This window comes from Xenopus tropicalis, chromosome 4, assembly GCF_000004195.4.
Source record: "Xenopus tropicalis strain Nigerian chromosome 4, UCB_Xtro_10.0, whole genome shotgun sequence".
Taxonomy (NCBI): domain Eukaryota; kingdom Metazoa; phylum Chordata; class Amphibia; order Anura; family Pipidae; genus Xenopus; species Xenopus tropicalis.
In genome coordinates, this window is record NC_030680.2 from 135,759,326 (window position 1) to 135,776,545 (window position 17,220).

The following is a 17,220-nucleotide window of genomic DNA, read 5'->3' on the forward strand; positions in this document are numbered from 1 at the left end:
GTCGTGACTTTCGGATCGCAACCACAATATTTTCGTACAACCAAGAGAAGAATTTTTTCAGTTGTGCATTTAATTGGCGAAAATTTGTGCTTTAATGATTGGGCTCCTATGTCACACAATATGTAGGGAATATTGAGTTACAGGGCATGGGTGGTGAGAGAGAGTGGGATTAAAAAAGTAATGGTCATTGGCTACATGTTATGAATAAACAACAAATACTTACAGCGGTGCTTCCAGGCTCTCCTCTAGCTCCCATTTCACCAGGCCTACCCTATATTCCAACAAGAAAAAAATGTCAAAGTTGCAGCAACTGGAACTTCAAACCAAAATGATTCTGTCGACTCACAGACCTGTTCACCCTTTGCACCCTGTTCTCCTCGATCACCCTGGAAAAAAATAAAGAACATTTTGAATGAACTGTACAGATGCCCCGAATCAATGAGCTAAAAAAGAATGACAATTTTGTGCTAACAGACTTAAAGGAAAACTATACCCCCAAACAATGTAGGTCTATAAAATATATTACATAAACAAGCTCATATGTAAAACACTGTGTTATCTACCTAAACCATTTTCATAAATATATACTTTTCTAGTAGTATGTGCCATTGGGTAATCCTAAATAGAAAACTGCCATTTTAAGTACTAAGGGCCGCCCCCTTGGATCATAGGATTTACAGTGCACACAAACAAGCCAAGGCACACACACATGCTAGGCCCCATCAGCCAATGAATGGACAGAGTTCTGCCTTTTACTCCCACACTACTTCCTGTTACAGTCAGAGCTGCATTATTTCCTGTCAGCTGATCTCTGAGGGAGCACACAGCCCATCACTAAATGGCGGCTCAAGGATAAGGATTTACTCAATATTTACTGATATAGTCCTGTTTATTAGTTTTAGCCTGAAGCAATACTAACCAATAAAGAATGGCAGATATCTTTTAAACCCAGTAACATAAAATACAAATAATTTTAATGACAAAAAAAGGATAACAGCAAACCTACCTTCGATCCCGCTTGACCAGCTAGTCCTGGTATTCCCTAATAAAATATTAAAGGCATGTTGGATCAACCACTTCATAAAACATGTAACTAAATATCAACAACAATGCCTTTAAGAAATTACATAGATCATCCATCTTATTACAGTGCAATAAAGACAGAGTAGGGCAGGAATATTCAACCTTGGTAAACTCCAACTATATATATATATATACACATTTTGCAAGTTTTTACCATACAGACTGTATTTTATCATTTAGTAGGAGGGAGCTAATGTAAATAGGAATCCTATGTATATATTATATAACAATAGTTTAATAGAAATTAAGAAGATTAATATCACCCACCTGGCCTGGAGGACCAATTGGTCCTGGATTCCCTGGGACACCCGGTGGTCCGGCGGGACCTACTGATCCTGGTTCCCCCTGTGTTCCTTTTTGACCATCTCGACCCTGTGAAGCAATAGACTTGTTAAAAAGGCATGCTGTCTGAAAGACAACCAATAAAAACCACCACATAACATTGATATATCTATTGTAGTGGGTATGTTAACATATTATCTATTTTTTTATATGTTCTCATATATACATGGATAAGAGAACATTTTAAGAGCCACACAGATACCATATTTGATGCAGATGTGGAGCTTACCACTGTTATTGAGACCATCTGTGCCCATATAAAAAATATGGTATCTGTGCGGCTCTTTAAATTTTCTCTTATCCCTGAATTGACAAATGACAACTTAGAAGGGTAAGAGGTGCGGTAAGAACGTTCATTGTACTCCTGTATCCATGCCACTAGTCCAGAGTAAAGTTAAGTAACACTAGACTTACAAGGCCCACTAAGGAGGCATCACACAAGTGTCACCAAGAATACTCACATCTCGGCCAGCAGGACCCACGTCACCTTTGTCCCCCTAAAGTACAAATGAAAGAAGATACTTAGAAACTCTGTATTTTCTAAGTGCAGATATCTACATTTATTAATATCTAAATATTATAGAAACAGCCTTTCATAAGCAATGTGTATCACGTGTATCACAAACTTTCCCCCTAGGGACAACAAAATTACATTTTATGAAATCTTGCAATATAGATAAAGAATTGGACTGGGGGGGAGTTGACTAGATGAGGCATCATAATAATAATGTTGCAGTTCAAAGCAATGTGTGTATTGGACTAGAGTTCTATAAAGAGAATAGTAAATATTTTTTAAAAGCAGATATGAAGTGATGAGAATGGTGAAAAGGTCAGAGGATAAAGGTACATACAAAGGGACTGGTGATGTTAATTATTGTGATATAGTAATCTACAAAATACCACAGGGCAAGGAAACACTCTAATTCATACATGATGTGACCAGATATCACACTTGAATCTCTCATGTCCCAGCAGTCTCAGCCAGTATGTAGTGGATTCATATTTGACATTGTTGTTTGAAACTTTCAGTTAATTAATTTACTGTTCTTACCTTTCTTCCATCTTCCCCTGGAGTTCCATCTTCTCCCTAGAGATAAAGGATCCAGGTAAGTGACAGTCCTTGTGTTAATCAGCTGTAAGAATGGGAGATTCTGCCTGTACACACAATGCAATGAGTGTTTAATACTCACATTTTTACCATTAAAGCCTGGTTTTCCATCTTCTCCTTGTTTACCCTTCAGTAGAAACCAATCACAGTTAAATATATTAATTCCTAATTTGGTTATTATTGTTATTGGAATATATAATTGTAAAAAGGATATGTATAAAGGGTATAAGAAACCACTCTGTCTACTACTATAACATACTACTATAATATCATATATCACCAAGTTCTTTTTCTGTTCTTTTTATTGCTAATATGTTACAGCATTGCACCTATTATTATGGGCTATTTTTTGCATAAAATGGTCTCATCCTGGAAATTTATTTTACTTGTCAACTGAGATACCGTTACTCAACTTAGGTTATTGGGTCCTAAAATATGTTAGAATATAAATATACTATAAAATATGGTTGTATTATAAGGCTCCGTAGAACGGTAATGAAGCAGTTGAATCAACTGGAACATCTGAAATAGCAAAACGTTATTTGTAAATGTGGAAGTTAATAATTGGAATCCCACAGAATTAACCAGTTACAAAATATTATTGGCCTTGAAAAGTAAATCTACAAATAAAGTGTTTAGTTGGTAACTGAATGATACCAAAATTCCCAACATATTTTTCAACATCTGGTCACCAGATCAAATCCAGGAACAGCTGAACCATAAGTAAAAGGTTTACAGTTGCTATAGCTGCTTACAGGTATTCCTGGTGGTCCAACAGGCCCAATCAGTCCCGGGGGGCCCTGCTCTCCTCTAAGTCCAGGTAGCCCCTGTAATAGATCAAGGTTCTAGATTAGCAACCAGAGTCAGACATGAGAATGTGGAAAACCATAGAATATCAGATAACTATCTTGGAGTCTGTTTCAGATACTGTACTTACATCTCTTCCAGGATCACCTTGCTTGCCTGCATCTCCCTACAAAGAAAATATGTTATTGGAATTAATAGTCAACCACTGGCATCACCAAGATCTTATTATGTGGTGGAGTTACAGGGTCTAATATACTGACATAATTTTACTGATGCAACTGAGGAAAGCAAAATTGTGGAGCGTAAAACTGTCAACTACATTGTTTGTGTTGGTGGAAGATTATAACAAGGCCTTTGAGAGTGTCTTTCCAAGGCCCAGAGCCCAAAGGGGATCCACTAAGTAGTGTTCCCTATAATGTCTTGTAGTTTGTATGTATTTTTATTGGCATTATGCACAGATTGGTGGGTAGTTCTGAGCCATTATGTGATTATGTGTGTGCACATACAACAATTTTGGCTCAATTGTTTTGTGAGTTGGTGCTATAACATTCTTGGTGCCATAAAATTCTTTGTTAGCTTGAGAAAGGACCAGGAGGTCAGAAACATTGTTGTGTCTGTGCCATATGTAAAATAAAGTTTTATGAAAATGAAATGGGAGTGCTGCAATTTCGATATATTGAAGTCTGAAGGTATGTGGAGGTGAACATATAATGCTGCGTGCATCCCTCTGATAAACTTCCCACAAGTGTGCTGGACACCCATTGAATGTTGGTGCCATAACATCACAGAGGAAACATTGGTGCCAATGGATTAAAAACACAGTTTCTTTCTGGTATGTGACCACTTACTCTCTGGCCTGGGGAGCCTGGCTGTCCTGGTTTCCCATCCAAACCATTCCTTCCATCTACACCCGGAGGACCACGTTCACCCTAAAAAACAAAAATCAGAATGTCTTGCTGTATAAATGGTAGAAGCCATAAATTGAGGTATTTTTTTGTGTCCCTTGGTAGGTGCTCACAGGCTCAGCTAATGCACTTCATGCCACTGGGAATCTGGATTATATTTACACAGGATCCGGTGGAATGAAGGACAGCAGCAGGGGCCCTTCAGACGGCAAGTGTCTCATTCTAGGCGGAGAGACATGACAAAGAACCACTTTATATGTCATAGAGATGGAGGTAAATATAGTTATGTGGATATGTGTGTTCACATGACATAAACCGACCTAAATGCATTATTTCCTTTTCCAATAACTAGACAAACTACATAGATAAATGGAAAAATAATCATTGAGATTTACAGTGAGCCTGGGAGGTTTGTAGCATACGCTAATTGTATAATAGTTCTTCCAACTGAAGTCCAGCTGAAACCACTAACTATAAGGCAGTGATCCTCAACCAGTGGCTCGGGGACAACATGTTGCTCTCAGTACCCCCAAACCAGGTAGTTATTTTTGAATTCCTGACTTGGGGGCAAGTTTTGGTTGAATAAAAACAAGATAAACCAAATAAAGCCCCTGTAAGCTGATAGTGTGCATAGAGGCCCCTAATAGCCAATCTTAGCCCTTATTTGGCACCTCCATGAACTTTTATGGTGCTTGTGTTGCTCCCCAAGTCTTTTTACATTTGACTGTGGCTCACAAGTAAGAAAGGTTGTGGACCCCTGCTATAAGGTCTACACACAATTGCCTTATCCTTGGTATTTTCTTTAGTTTATAACTTTCAACTCACTTAAAGACAAACCTCTCCACCTCTTTTAATTCTTCTGTCTAAAGAGTGTTCAGCTAAAATATATTGACATGTTAGAATCCCTCTGGAGTTGAATTCTTATTAAAATAATACTATAGTATTAAAATGGTATACTGTTACTTCAATAAGTAAGTTCTTGAACTTCCATGTACTACAAATCATTCTTCCAACTTCAAACTGGAGTTGCTACTAGATACCAAGGAGGTCCTACTGTGTAAACTTTTCGGTTTTCTATATAGAAAGATCTTATAGAAAAGTGATTTTTTTTTTTACCTTTTCACCTGGAGTCCCACGATCCCCCGTCTCTCCCTGTAGAAGAAATAAGTGCAATGGTTTTTAACAAATCTGTGGCTTCTATTGAACAGTCACCGAACAGCCGGGGTTTAAACACAAGTAAAAAGAGTTCAACAGAACCTTGATTTCCATCTCTCTCTGGCTGTAAGACATGGGGATGTTTACTGCCTAATCAGGAAAGATGCAGCTAAGTTCATTCATTATGTGGGGAAATGTTAGCACTTACAGTTTTGATTATTTAAGACCAAAAAATATTTTACTTTTCTCTAACTGATACTGTCAAAGGGTTGGTGTATACCCCCAGTCATTTGGTCTTAAACATCAGTTCTATATGAGGCAGGCAGGAAAAGCACCAGGATCACCACTGCTAGTGTGTTCCCTAAACAGAAGGAAAATGGTTGATTAAGGTGTCGAACTGGTCAAGGGGCCAAGCCAATTCTTACATGGATTTCTCTTAAACAGTGGAATGTGAATATAAAACATGAAAGTAACAAGTATAATTTTTAAAACCTTAACAATTAGGTGGTTTTCTTAGGAAACCAATGTGGGAATATAACCACTGTATTGCAGAGTTTAGTTAGAAAATAAACGCAATGCTGGAGTCGTAAGAGTTCATACTATGCAAAGAATTGCTCTGAAAATGTCCACTAGTGAGACCATTAGTAAAACTGTCTTGTAAATAATACTCTAGGAACTTACATCCTAACATAAATATGACGTTTAACTTTGCAGGAAGTAGTGATCTGGCTATTATGTTAGACATCTGCTTACTCCAGCCTTTATAGATTACATTTTTGCCCAACTATGTTACAAATATTTTTTATTTTACACAGTCTATTTTACCCAGTTTCATTTTTACACTGAATTGTTCCTTGTTAAGGAATTATGGACAGAGACATGCCAATTACTCCACAGTATCCATGTGGCCAAATATGCATCCAGAACTGTTGATTTAATAGGATAGTTTCAGCCTAACAATTGGGTTATTATGGCACATATTGCTTTGCCCTAGAGTAGACAATAGCCATTGCAGTTAAGACTGAGACTTACCCGAGGTCCTGGAGGGCCCCTCAGTCCTTCTAATCCCTGTATAAAAGTAAAGTTTATTAACATTTACAGAAATGTAATGTTATTGAAAAAATGTAATACATAATTTATAAATATGGAACCCATTGATTTGTGTGCTGATTTGTGTTTATACTTGTTTTTTAACAAATAGGGAATCAAGTACAGGTATTTGCTTGTATCTGTGTATAAGTTCCCAGTAATATGAAGTCTACTATCATCTGGTGCCTCCAGGCAATGACACAATGCTGTGCATCCTCGTGCTGGATAGCCAGTCCATACTGTAATATACGTGTCATAGAGGCATCCGCATATAATAAAAATATATCAAATAAATATACACACTAATTATGTTATCAAACTACTTTTAATTAGACAAAGCTCTAAAGTGGTAAATAAATATGAAATTAGAACCTCACAGATGCTTTAAGCAATACTCCTTCACTGAATAGCATGAAAAAGATAAAGAAATAAATGATGTCAGGAACCTTGCTCTGTTGACAATATACTGTATTTGTTTGTTGCTCCAATGAAAAAATGTGCAGCCCACCTAGCATTCTATAAGGCACCTACCCTCTCTCCTGGGAGTCCATTTGCACCAGCTTCTCCCTTTGCGCCTTTCATGCCATGCTCACCAGGGTCGCCAGCATCACCCTAAACACAATAAATTCACAATACTTCTATAAGTAAGCATTATATAGCATAACATTGCCAGTTTATTGTAGGCTAACTTTTATCCTGCTTAATTATATAAACTCAGTTGTATCTTCTGGGACTGATCTTGGTCTTAATAGAGTACTGGTAGGCCTACTGGGTCTCACTGACTTACTTAGTCAGAAAATATTTTAAAAAATTGTCTTTCATGGTTGGCTACATCCCTATTTACTGCACCATCAGTATGCAATATGCCACAGTGGTACTGCTAACTGGAAAATTTGGTTGTAGGCTTCGCCCCAGGTCTCCAGGCCCATATTTGAGTAAAAGGTCTGCAAAGTGGTGGACTGCTCTTGTCTTAAAGAATCAATTACAATTCAAGGGATCATTTTATTATGATTTTATTTTATTCTTAATTGTGCAATCTATCACAGGGAATGTATTGCATTCAGTCACATGGAAGACTGAGGGATGGTATAGTATTCACTCACACGGAGGATAGAACACTAACTTGCATGGAGACCTAAGCATGCACTCAGTAGTAGTACCCTACCAAATGGAAGGTTTAGCTGAATTGCATGGAATGTATAGAACTCAATCCCAGTGTATGGCACTCACATGGAAGGTAGAGCATTGGGGTCGACCCCCAGGAAAAAAACTAATCATGAGGAATGACACTTGTGAAAATAGAAGACATCTAATGCAGTATTTAATGAAGGCCATTGTCAGGAACACGCCACTCCCAGACGCGTATGAAACAGCCATATACTGGGGTTTATTTATATAAAGGAACCTGAGGGCCTGGGATAATAAGAAAAATACAAAACCTCCCCGGCCAATGCCAGAAGGGTCAGAAGGGAATCTTTGGCGGATGTAACCTCGGGTGCACCAGATATGACATCTCATACAGGCATGTTAGTCAATTCCGCAGACCGGGGGGCACAGTTATGTCCGATGCCTAGTTTGGCACCAAACTTAAATACAGCGCTGCCCATATAACTTCTATGCTAAAGCAAAGATTACCAATGCATATGTATAGAGGAACTGTGAGCTCTCACCTTCTCCCCTTTTGCTCCAGCAACCACAGATTCCACGGTGCCCTAAATGAATACAAACTCAATTGAAATATCAAATAAAACACAATATGTGGCTTCCTTTCAATGTTCAAATTCCCACTTTAAAATAATGCTATAAACACACTTACTGGCTTTCCTTGTGGTCCTTGAGGACCTTGTGTTCCCTGAAAAATAAAATGCATTTATATTTGTTGGTATAACTGGTGGTAAAATCATAATGTACTTTGCTTATAACCTAGTCATGTTTTACTGTGCCTATAACACAATTTATTAAGTTATATAGGCTTCCTATAACACTCTACATCTCAAAGGACTTCTCATCTCAAAAGTTCTGCCTCTCTGGTGTACTGTACAGGTATGGGACCCATTATCCACAATGCTCGGGACCAAGGGTATTCCGGATAAGGGGTCTTTCGTTGATTTGGATCTGCATACCTTAAGTCTACTAAAAAATCAATAAAACTTTAATTAAACCCATTTAATTAGGATTGTTTTGCATCCAATAAGGATTAATTATATCTTAGTTGGGATCAAGTACAGGTATTGTTTTATTATTACAGAGAAAAGGGAATCATTTAACCATTAAATAAACCCAATAGGGCTGTTCTGCCCCCAATAAGGGGTAATTATATCTTAGTTGGGATCAAGTACAGGTACTGTTTTATTATTACAGAGAAAAGGGAATCATTTAACCATTAAATAAACCCAATAGGGCTGTTCTGCCCCAATAAGGGGTAATTATATCTTAGTTGGGATCAAGTACAGGTATTGTTTTATTATTACAGAGAAAAGGGAATCATTTAACCATTAAATAAACCCAATAGGGCTGTTCTGCCCCCAATAAGGGGTAATTATATCTTAGTTTTGATCAAGTACAGGTACTGTTTTATTATTACAGAGAAAAGGGAATCATTTAACCATTAAATAAACCCAATAGGGCTGTTCTGCCCCAATAAGGGGTAATTATATCTTAGTTGGGATCAAGTACAGGTACTGTTTTATTATTACAGAGAAAAGGGAATCATTTAACCATTAAATAAACCCAATAGGGCTGTTTTGCCCCCAATAAGGGGTAATTATATCTTAGTTGGGATCAAGTACAGGTACTGTTTTATTATTACAGAGAAAAGGGAATCATTTAACCATTAAATAAACCCAATAGGGCTGTTCTGCCCCCAATAAGGGGTAATTATATCTTAGTTGGGATCAAGTACAGGTACTGTTTTATTATTACAGAGAAAAGGGAATCATTTAACTATGAAATAAACCCAATAGGGCTGTTCTGCCCCCAATAAGGGGTAATTATATCTTAGTTGGGATCAAGTACAGGTACTGTTTTATTATTACAGAGAAAAGGGAATCATTTAACCATTAAATAAACCCAATAGGGCTGTTCTGCTCCCAATAAGGGGTAATTATATCTTAGTTGGGATCAAGTACAGGTACTGTTTTATTATTACAAAGAAAAAGGGAATCATTTAACCATGAAATAAACCCAATAGGGCTGTTCTGCCCCCAATAAGGGGTAATTATATCTTTGTTGGGATCAAGTACAGGTACTGTTTTATTATTACAGAGAAAAGGGAATCATTTAACCATTAAATAAACCCAATAGGGCTGTTCTGCTCCCAATAAGGATTAATTATATCTTAGTTGGGATCAAGTACAGGTACTGTTTTATTATTACAGAGAAAAGGGAATCATTTAACCATTAAATAAACCCAATAGGGCTGTTCTGCCCCCAATAAGGGGTAATTATATCTTAGTTGGGATCAAGTACAGGTACTGTTTTATTATTACAAAGAAAAAGGGAATCAGTTTTAAAAATGTGAATTCTTTGATTAAGATTGATTAAGATGGTCTTTCCGTAATTCGCAACTTCATGGATAATGAGTTTCCGGATAAGGGATCCCATACCTGTACTACTACTTATAATAATAACAGCAGTAATAATAATTTGTGCACACACAGGCTATGAGAAATGAGTTGGAACATTGACAATGAAGTTTTTTATCAACAAAGCTTTACATTATAGAGAATTATGCCAAGGTTGTAAACTACAGAAAGTTAAAAAAATAGTATTTGGTAACTCACTGGATCACCTCGTTCACCTTTAGTGCCAGGGGCTCCGGGGGTTCCCTAGGTAGAAGGAATAATGGTAAGTCATAGACATAAATATAGGAAGGAAGATACGCGCAGCCAGACAGCTATACTTACATTCCTTCCAGACTCCCCGGGATCCCCAGAATCCCCCTTTTCTCCTGAAAGGCCCCTTTGTCCTGGAAGACCCTACAAAAATATACAAATAAATGTATTCAAAATACAGTCAAAGAAAATCCATTTATAATTATATTTGGTTAAAAGGTAAGTGCAAAGTTTGCGCTCACAAATGCTTTTCACAGAGGTACTTGCCCCATACATACCAATATGGCTGTTCAGCCTGTTCTGATGAACTGGGTATAAAGTGAATAGTACAGAAGGTTTTACTTCCAGGATTCCAGTCTTTATACTATTGAGCACCTTTTGAATTGCACATTAATCCCATTATATAGTGGCTGAATAAATTGACTGGTGCCACAATTTATATGCTGTCACTTTGGTTTATTTGACAAATCTATCCCTTTTTTCATAGATATACTTTTTTAGTAGTATGTGCCATTGGGTAATCCTAAATAGAAAATTGCCATTTTAAGAATTTAGGGCCGCCCCCTGGGATCATAGGATTCACAGTGCACACAAACAAGCCAAGGCACACATACATGCTAGGCCCCATCAGCCAATGAATGGACAGAGTTCTGCCTTTTACTCCCACACTACTTCCTGTTACAGTCAGAGCTGCATTATTTCCTGTCAGCTGATCTCTGAGGGAGCACCCAGCCCATCACTAAATGGCTGAGATTCTTTAATAGGTCCCTTAACTCACCATGGGAGAGTTTTTATGCTTTAAGCTCTAACCTCAAATTTTAATAAATCTGCCCCTTATTGCATGAAAGTTGCAAGGTATGCTAAATTGCAAGTGTTCACGCTGATATTTTGGGGGAAACCCAGTATAGTGATTTTAAAAAATGGTGAATTGCACCTATATATTTTGTGCTTTGCACATAGATTAGTGTATATAATTCTGCAACACCTGGAATTTCCAGGTTAATCCAGTTCTGATCTGAAATATAAGTAATGATTTCTTGGATACAGATAGAGCAGTATTTGCAGATCCAGTAGAAGTCATCCTTACCCTTAGGCCTCTTTCTCCATTCTTTCCTGGTATTCCAGATTCACCCTGCGAGTGGAGAAAGAAATTGGCCAATCATGTCAACATTCTGCAATTACTGTGCTTTTGGGCCATGGTCATTCTCTTACCGGTGTTCCTTCATCTCCCTTTTCTCCACGATCTCCTTCTTTGCCCCGAAGACCAATCTGCCCTGGTGGCCCAGATTTTCCTGGTTCCCCATTCTGTCCCGGTTCTCCAGGCTCTCCCTGAACAAAGACAGTTTAGATGTCATTTATCCTTTATATATATTGTACCTCTGTAGACTCTGTTGAGTTGGTGACCACTAGATCACAACAAAATAGCTGAAATAGGTCTATAAACTCCCCCATGAGCAAAGGGGAAATAGCATTCTCTGCATTATGGGATTCTCACATTATATACTAGAAATTCTATATCAAACCCCACCTAAGAGAAAAAGAGGGAACACTTTATGACACACAATACTGTTGCTAAGACACTTTAGTAACGGCAGTAAATATACAATGAGCTCATTAATTGCTTTGTGCAAAAAGGATTTGAAATACATTAACTGATCCCAAATGTAATCAATTGTAAAATGCTCAAATGATGAGAAATACAAAGAACCAAAACAGACTCTGTAGTCAGTCTGTAACTTGTTTAAATGAATTTGCCCATCTTAATAATACTAATGACCAAGACAAAAAGTGAGTCTAAAAAAGCATATAATAGGAAGTGATTGTGGCATAAATGGTCTCAAATTATTCCAACGAGTTCCCTCAGGGAAACCAGAATCAGGAGAAAGTCCTAGGAGATAGTGAAAGTGCATAGAGCTAAACTGAATATATATATATAATATATAATGCTATAATAAGAACTTGTGTTATTGTAAATGAAAGGACTAATGACAGGACCTACCAATAACTTTGCAGTTAAATCAAACCCCATACATTTACAAAAATATGAATTTATAAATATATTCAGTGTATATATATAATATAGTTCAAGTTAAAAAACGATACACTAAAAAAAACGTTGAAGCTCGAGAGTCTTGACGGATTAACATTAAAAGAACTATTAGAAAGGGAATGTGTGTTCTGTTGAGCAAGACCCTCTTGCTTTATGTTTATAATGTTTATTTCTTTATGTTCTGTGTATACACCCATCTATTATACAGAATATATTGGTGTTTTTTGAATATATGTTCTTCCTCTTATTATTATTATGCTTAATAATAATAATAATAACAATAATAAAGGGAAAAGGTAAGGAAACATGAGCAGTGCAGAGAGGGAGAATATAAAGGGCAGAAACAAAGAGAAGCTTTGGAAGGAATGAAGATGAATTGTCTCAGAGCATGTAACTGACTCAAGGTGGGAGAATCTGAAGGATATAAATGAGACAGAAAGAGAGTAAGTAAGGGAAGAAAAAGGAATTAAAAAAACTCACATTGGGGGTGATTTTGGAAAGGGATAATAGGTGGCAGAAAACCATACAGAAGCAAGCTTTAATAGGGAGGGTTGAACCCAGATTTAACCACGTGAAACGCTGATTTTGTTTAGATAGTTTTACTTAAAAACAAATTTGTCCCAGGAGCTGGTTCTGCCATAAGGCAAGGTGAATACCTCCAGCCCAGACACACATTGCCTAATGTAAGGGAACATATCATTCAAAGCTACGAGTGTGTATCTCAAAAAATGAGGCAACTGTGGCCCCAATATTTGTGTGCTGTGACTCTCAATACTTGTGCTTACACCTAGAAGTACATTGGGAAAGCTCTCTTATAGTTGTGCCTATATACAAAATGTACAGAATGTTATGTGTAATCCTAGAAACACTTAAAGAAAAGAATACTCAAGAAAACAGGGTTTATTGCTGCACACTAACATACCTTTTGTCCTGTCTTTCCAGCAAGGCCGACATTGCCCTAATATAAAAAAAAATGATGTTAATATGTGATAATACATTTTTTGAGGTAATCCACAGCTTTGACACTTCGACAGAGGATGCTGGGAGTCCTGCTTAACCACGCCTTCATGGCAGCAAAATAATATCCGAAGCTCAGCGCATCATGGTAACAGCAATAAATGAAGAAAAAATAATATATTAAATATGAGTTACCCTTTCTCCTTGATCTCCCTTTGCTCCTGGCTGCCCAGGGATTCCAAATCCTGGTGGACCCTGATTTAGAATTGAAAATGAGTTGTAATAGAAATGTTTGTGAAATGTACATTGTTGGATGCAATATATAGGTATGGGACCATCAGTTTAAAAAATGTGGGGGCTATTAGCTTTCCAAGATGCCAAGGGCTCTTGTAATAGACAAATCCAAAATGTAAACCAGTGTGGTGGAAAACCAGAAATAATACCAGAGGAATATTTTATAATAGGGAGACAAAGTATAACATGTAAAAAGAACCCATAATCCCATAATGCCCATAATCCAGCCCCATGGATGTGATGGGGGTTGGCATCCTGTTCAATGCCACTTACTTGGGCATCATCCATATGGTGATCCTTTAAAACTCCTGTAGATGCATGGTGCCCCCAGATCATGCCAACACTTCCCAACCAATAATAAAGTAACCTTAGGTAAAGTAGTTGCCATGTCTTGGACCTAGAATCATCCTTAAGAGGATATCAGATTTACTTCTACTGGAAGCAATGGCCTGTGGTCAAGGGTGGGGCACCCTGGGGGAGTAGGGGGCCTGTTAGAGAGGGTAAGGGGGTAGTGATGAGCGAATCTGTTCCATTTCGCTTCGCCGAAAAATTCGCGAATCTTTCAAAAGATCCGCGAAACGGCGAAAAATTCGCGAAACGGCGAAAATGTCGTGCGACAAAAAAAATTTGTCGCCCGCGGCTATTATTTTGTCACGCGGCTATTATTTTGTCGCGCGGCTATTCTTTTGTCGCCCGCGGCTATTATTTCGTCGCGCGGCTATTGTTTCGTCGCCCGCGGCTATTGTTTCATCGCGCGGCTATTGTTTCGTCTCCCGCGGCTATTGTTTTGTCGCGCGGCTATTGTTTTGTCGCCCGCGGCTATTGTTTCGTCGCCCGCGGCTATTGTTTCGTCGCCCGCGGCTATTGTTTCGTCGCGCGGCTATTGTTTCGTCGCCTGCGGCTATTATTTTGACGCCCGCGACTATTCTTTTTTGACGCCCGCGACAATTTTTTGACGTGCGGCGAATTTTTCCGCAGCGAATTTTTTCATCCGTTTCGCAAAACAATCCGCCAATGGCGAAACGCGGAAATTCGCCGCGAATCCATGCCTGGTGAAATATTTCGCCCATCACTATAAGGGGGTTGTTGAGGGTGCCCTGTGATGTGCACAAAATTGGTGGTGTCAGTGTGAGGGGGTAGGTTTGCAGGGGGCATTGGGCCAGATATACAAGGTGCATAGTGCAGTGTCAGAGGGGCAGGGCAGCCATGTTCTTCCCACCCGCCTCACATCTAATAACCAGAAACATTCATGGCAGAAAGAAGACAATGAGCAGCTACATAAAGTTGCCCATCCCTATATTTCCTTTATATTGTGCTGCTTCTCTCAGGAAGATATTTAACAGGAACGTTACTCACTCGCTCGCCTTTCTCCCCTGAATCTCCTCTTGAACCTTTTGGACCTTCTGGTCCAGCGGGACCTTGGCTTCCCTAAAACCAAAGACAGTTTTACTAACACTTCTTTCACAAGGAGACAGAACATCTAAAACTGTTTGATCTTATCCTGTTGCTGAATTAATGAAGTCACTTAGGATACAAGTTGAACCTGATATTGGGCAAAATCAAATAAAATGGGCTAACAGGAAAACATGGGTTTTTGAGGTAATATCATCACTTGCATGGTTATTTACACAATTTTACACCACAAAATAAAAATAAATTCAGCCAGAATAATATATACAACTTTTTTCATGATGGACCACAATTTTCCAAGGACCAATAAAGCTTTGTGCTCTGCAACACGACTACATAATTAAGACAAGTGGTTCAAGTACCTAATACAGTGCAATTTCATGAAAACATTGCACATTTAGGAAGGGAATTATAAACAGTCTAAGTTTTCTAAAAGAAATATGAATTGCTCAAAGAATTGAGCATTGAGTATTGTGTTTCCCTAAAAGATAGAAATCTTTTAAAGGAAAACTATACCCGCAAACAATCTAGGTCTCTATAAAATATATTGCATAAACAAGCTCATATGGATTCACATTGCACACAAACAAGCCAAGGCACACATACATGCTAGGCCCCATCAGCCAATGAATAGGCAGAGTTCTGCCTTTCGCTCCCACACTACTTCCTGTTACAGTCAGAGCTGCATTATTTCCTGTCAGCTGATCTCTGAGGGAGCACACAGCCCATCACTAAATGGCGGCTCAAGGGAAAGGATGTAAAAGGCCAATATTTACTGATATATATATTGCAGTTTGGTGAGATTCTTTAATAGGTCACTTAACATAATATAAACTATCTGTTGGATAAGTATATATTCTAGGGGTATAGTTTTCCTTTAAACTGATGATTTTCTAAAGAAAGCCTAAATCTTGGAAGGCCCATTTATCAACATTCTCATTTTCATGGTTTAAGTGCCTTTTAAAACCACAGTGTTTAGTGTTTCTCTAGAACCACGAATGCCAAGTGATATATTAAAACAACTTTTTTTTAAAAAAAAGCACAAATGTAAAAAATACAGAGAAAAGCGAAGACTAATGGAATGTCCGAAAAAGCCAAAAACTACCACGAAGCAAAAGAAGATCTTCCAACGGGAAACAGAACAGCTGCCCACTGACTTCTACATGATCTCAACAGGTTTGATTTGTACTTTTTTTCATTCCCACTTTTTTTTTTTTAAGGCTGTAAATCACTTGGCATTTATAGTCTTAGAGAATGTGAGTAAAGTCTTGGTTTTAAAAACCCCTACAGCAATGAAAATGAGAATATTGACAAATCAGCCTCTACGATTTATCAAAAGGTGAGTTCAGAGCTTAACACATAAAAACTCATCCATGTTCTACTCATTCCTATGGGATTTTTAGAAGCGTATCTATCAAATAGTGAGTTCTAACTTTCACCCATTGATAATGATGCTTCTAAAAATCCCATAGGAATGAATAGAACAAGGGTATGTTTTCATGTGTTAAGCTCTAAACTCACATTTTAATAAAGCTGTCCCTAAGTGTTCTACAGAATAGTTTTTGTATGACTTGATGCATTAAAGGGATCATGTTCTACGTCAGTGATCCCCAACCAGTGACTCAGGGACAACATGTTGCTCCCCAACCCCTTGGATGTTGCTCTCAGTGCCCCCAAACCAGGTAGTTATTTTTGAATTCCTGACTTGGGGGCAAGTTTTGGTTGAATAAAAACAAGATTTCCTACCAAATAAAGCCCCCTGTAAGCTGATAGGGTGCATAGAGGCCCCTAATAGCCAATCACAGCCCTTATTTGGCTCCTCCATGAACTTTTATGGTGCTTGTGTTGCTCCCCAAGTCTTTTTACATGTTACTGTGGCTCACGAGTAAGAAAGGTTGGGGAACCCTTTTCTACACCATCGGCTCAAAGAGAATATAGAGCCAGCTACACTGCTATAAGAGTAAACACAACTGTACAAAACATATTTGCATTATGCAATAAACTTTTCAAATGTTCCTCAATAAGGGAACCAATTCCAGTTCATATATAACTTTATAGAAGCTAATCCAGCAAGTAATTAGTTGCACGGATCCAATTTTAGATTTTCCTGTCACCATTACCAACAAGTGGAAATGGAACAAAGACGGATTCCAGGTTGTACGTTGGGTTGGACTGGCATACAGTATT

General features: G+C 38.1%; 1 protein-coding gene and 1 non-coding gene across 5 annotated transcripts in view; both read right to left on the reverse strand.

The window, feature by feature from the left end:
- col7a1 (collagen type VII alpha 1 chain) overlaps window positions 1-17,220 on the reverse strand; it is a 136,309-nt gene that overhangs the window by 40,753 nt on the left and 78,336 nt on the right. For all 4 annotated transcript variants that reach the window (XM_012961680.2, XM_012961681.2, XM_012961679.2 and 1 more), the window contains exons 51-72: window positions 14,980-15,051; window positions 13,525-13,584; window positions 13,295-13,330; window positions 11,535-11,651; window positions 11,410-11,454; window positions 10,395-10,466; window positions 10,272-10,316; window positions 8,306-8,341; window positions 8,160-8,201; window positions 7,021-7,101; window positions 6,433-6,468; window positions 5,362-5,397; window positions 4,189-4,269; window positions 3,471-3,506; window positions 3,289-3,360; window positions 2,616-2,660; window positions 2,477-2,512; window positions 1,887-1,922; window positions 1,351-1,455; window positions 1,007-1,042; window positions 351-386; window positions 224-271 (exon numbers count right to left, since the gene is read on the reverse strand). In XM_012961680.2, coding sequence (XP_012817134.2) covers window positions 224-271; window positions 351-386; window positions 1,007-1,042; window positions 1,351-1,455; window positions 1,887-1,922; window positions 2,477-2,512; window positions 2,616-2,660; window positions 3,289-3,360; window positions 3,471-3,506; window positions 4,189-4,269; window positions 5,362-5,397; window positions 6,433-6,468; window positions 7,021-7,101; window positions 8,160-8,201; window positions 8,306-8,341; window positions 10,272-10,316; window positions 10,395-10,466; window positions 11,410-11,454; window positions 11,535-11,651; window positions 13,295-13,330; window positions 13,525-13,584; window positions 14,980-15,051 — 1,209 coding nt within the window. The remainder of the gene's footprint in view (window positions 1-223; window positions 272-350; window positions 387-1,006; window positions 1,043-1,350; window positions 1,456-1,886; window positions 1,923-2,476; window positions 2,513-2,615; window positions 2,661-3,288; window positions 3,361-3,470; window positions 3,507-4,188; window positions 4,270-5,361; window positions 5,398-6,432; window positions 6,469-7,020; window positions 7,102-8,159; window positions 8,202-8,305; window positions 8,342-10,271; window positions 10,317-10,394; window positions 10,467-11,409; window positions 11,455-11,534; window positions 11,652-13,294; window positions 13,331-13,524; window positions 13,585-14,979; window positions 15,052-17,220) is intronic.
- Window positions 4,367-4,438, reverse strand: mir205b (microRNA mir-205b). The gene has a single exon (NR_049606.1). It is a non-coding gene; the product is annotated as a microRNA mir-205b (primary transcript).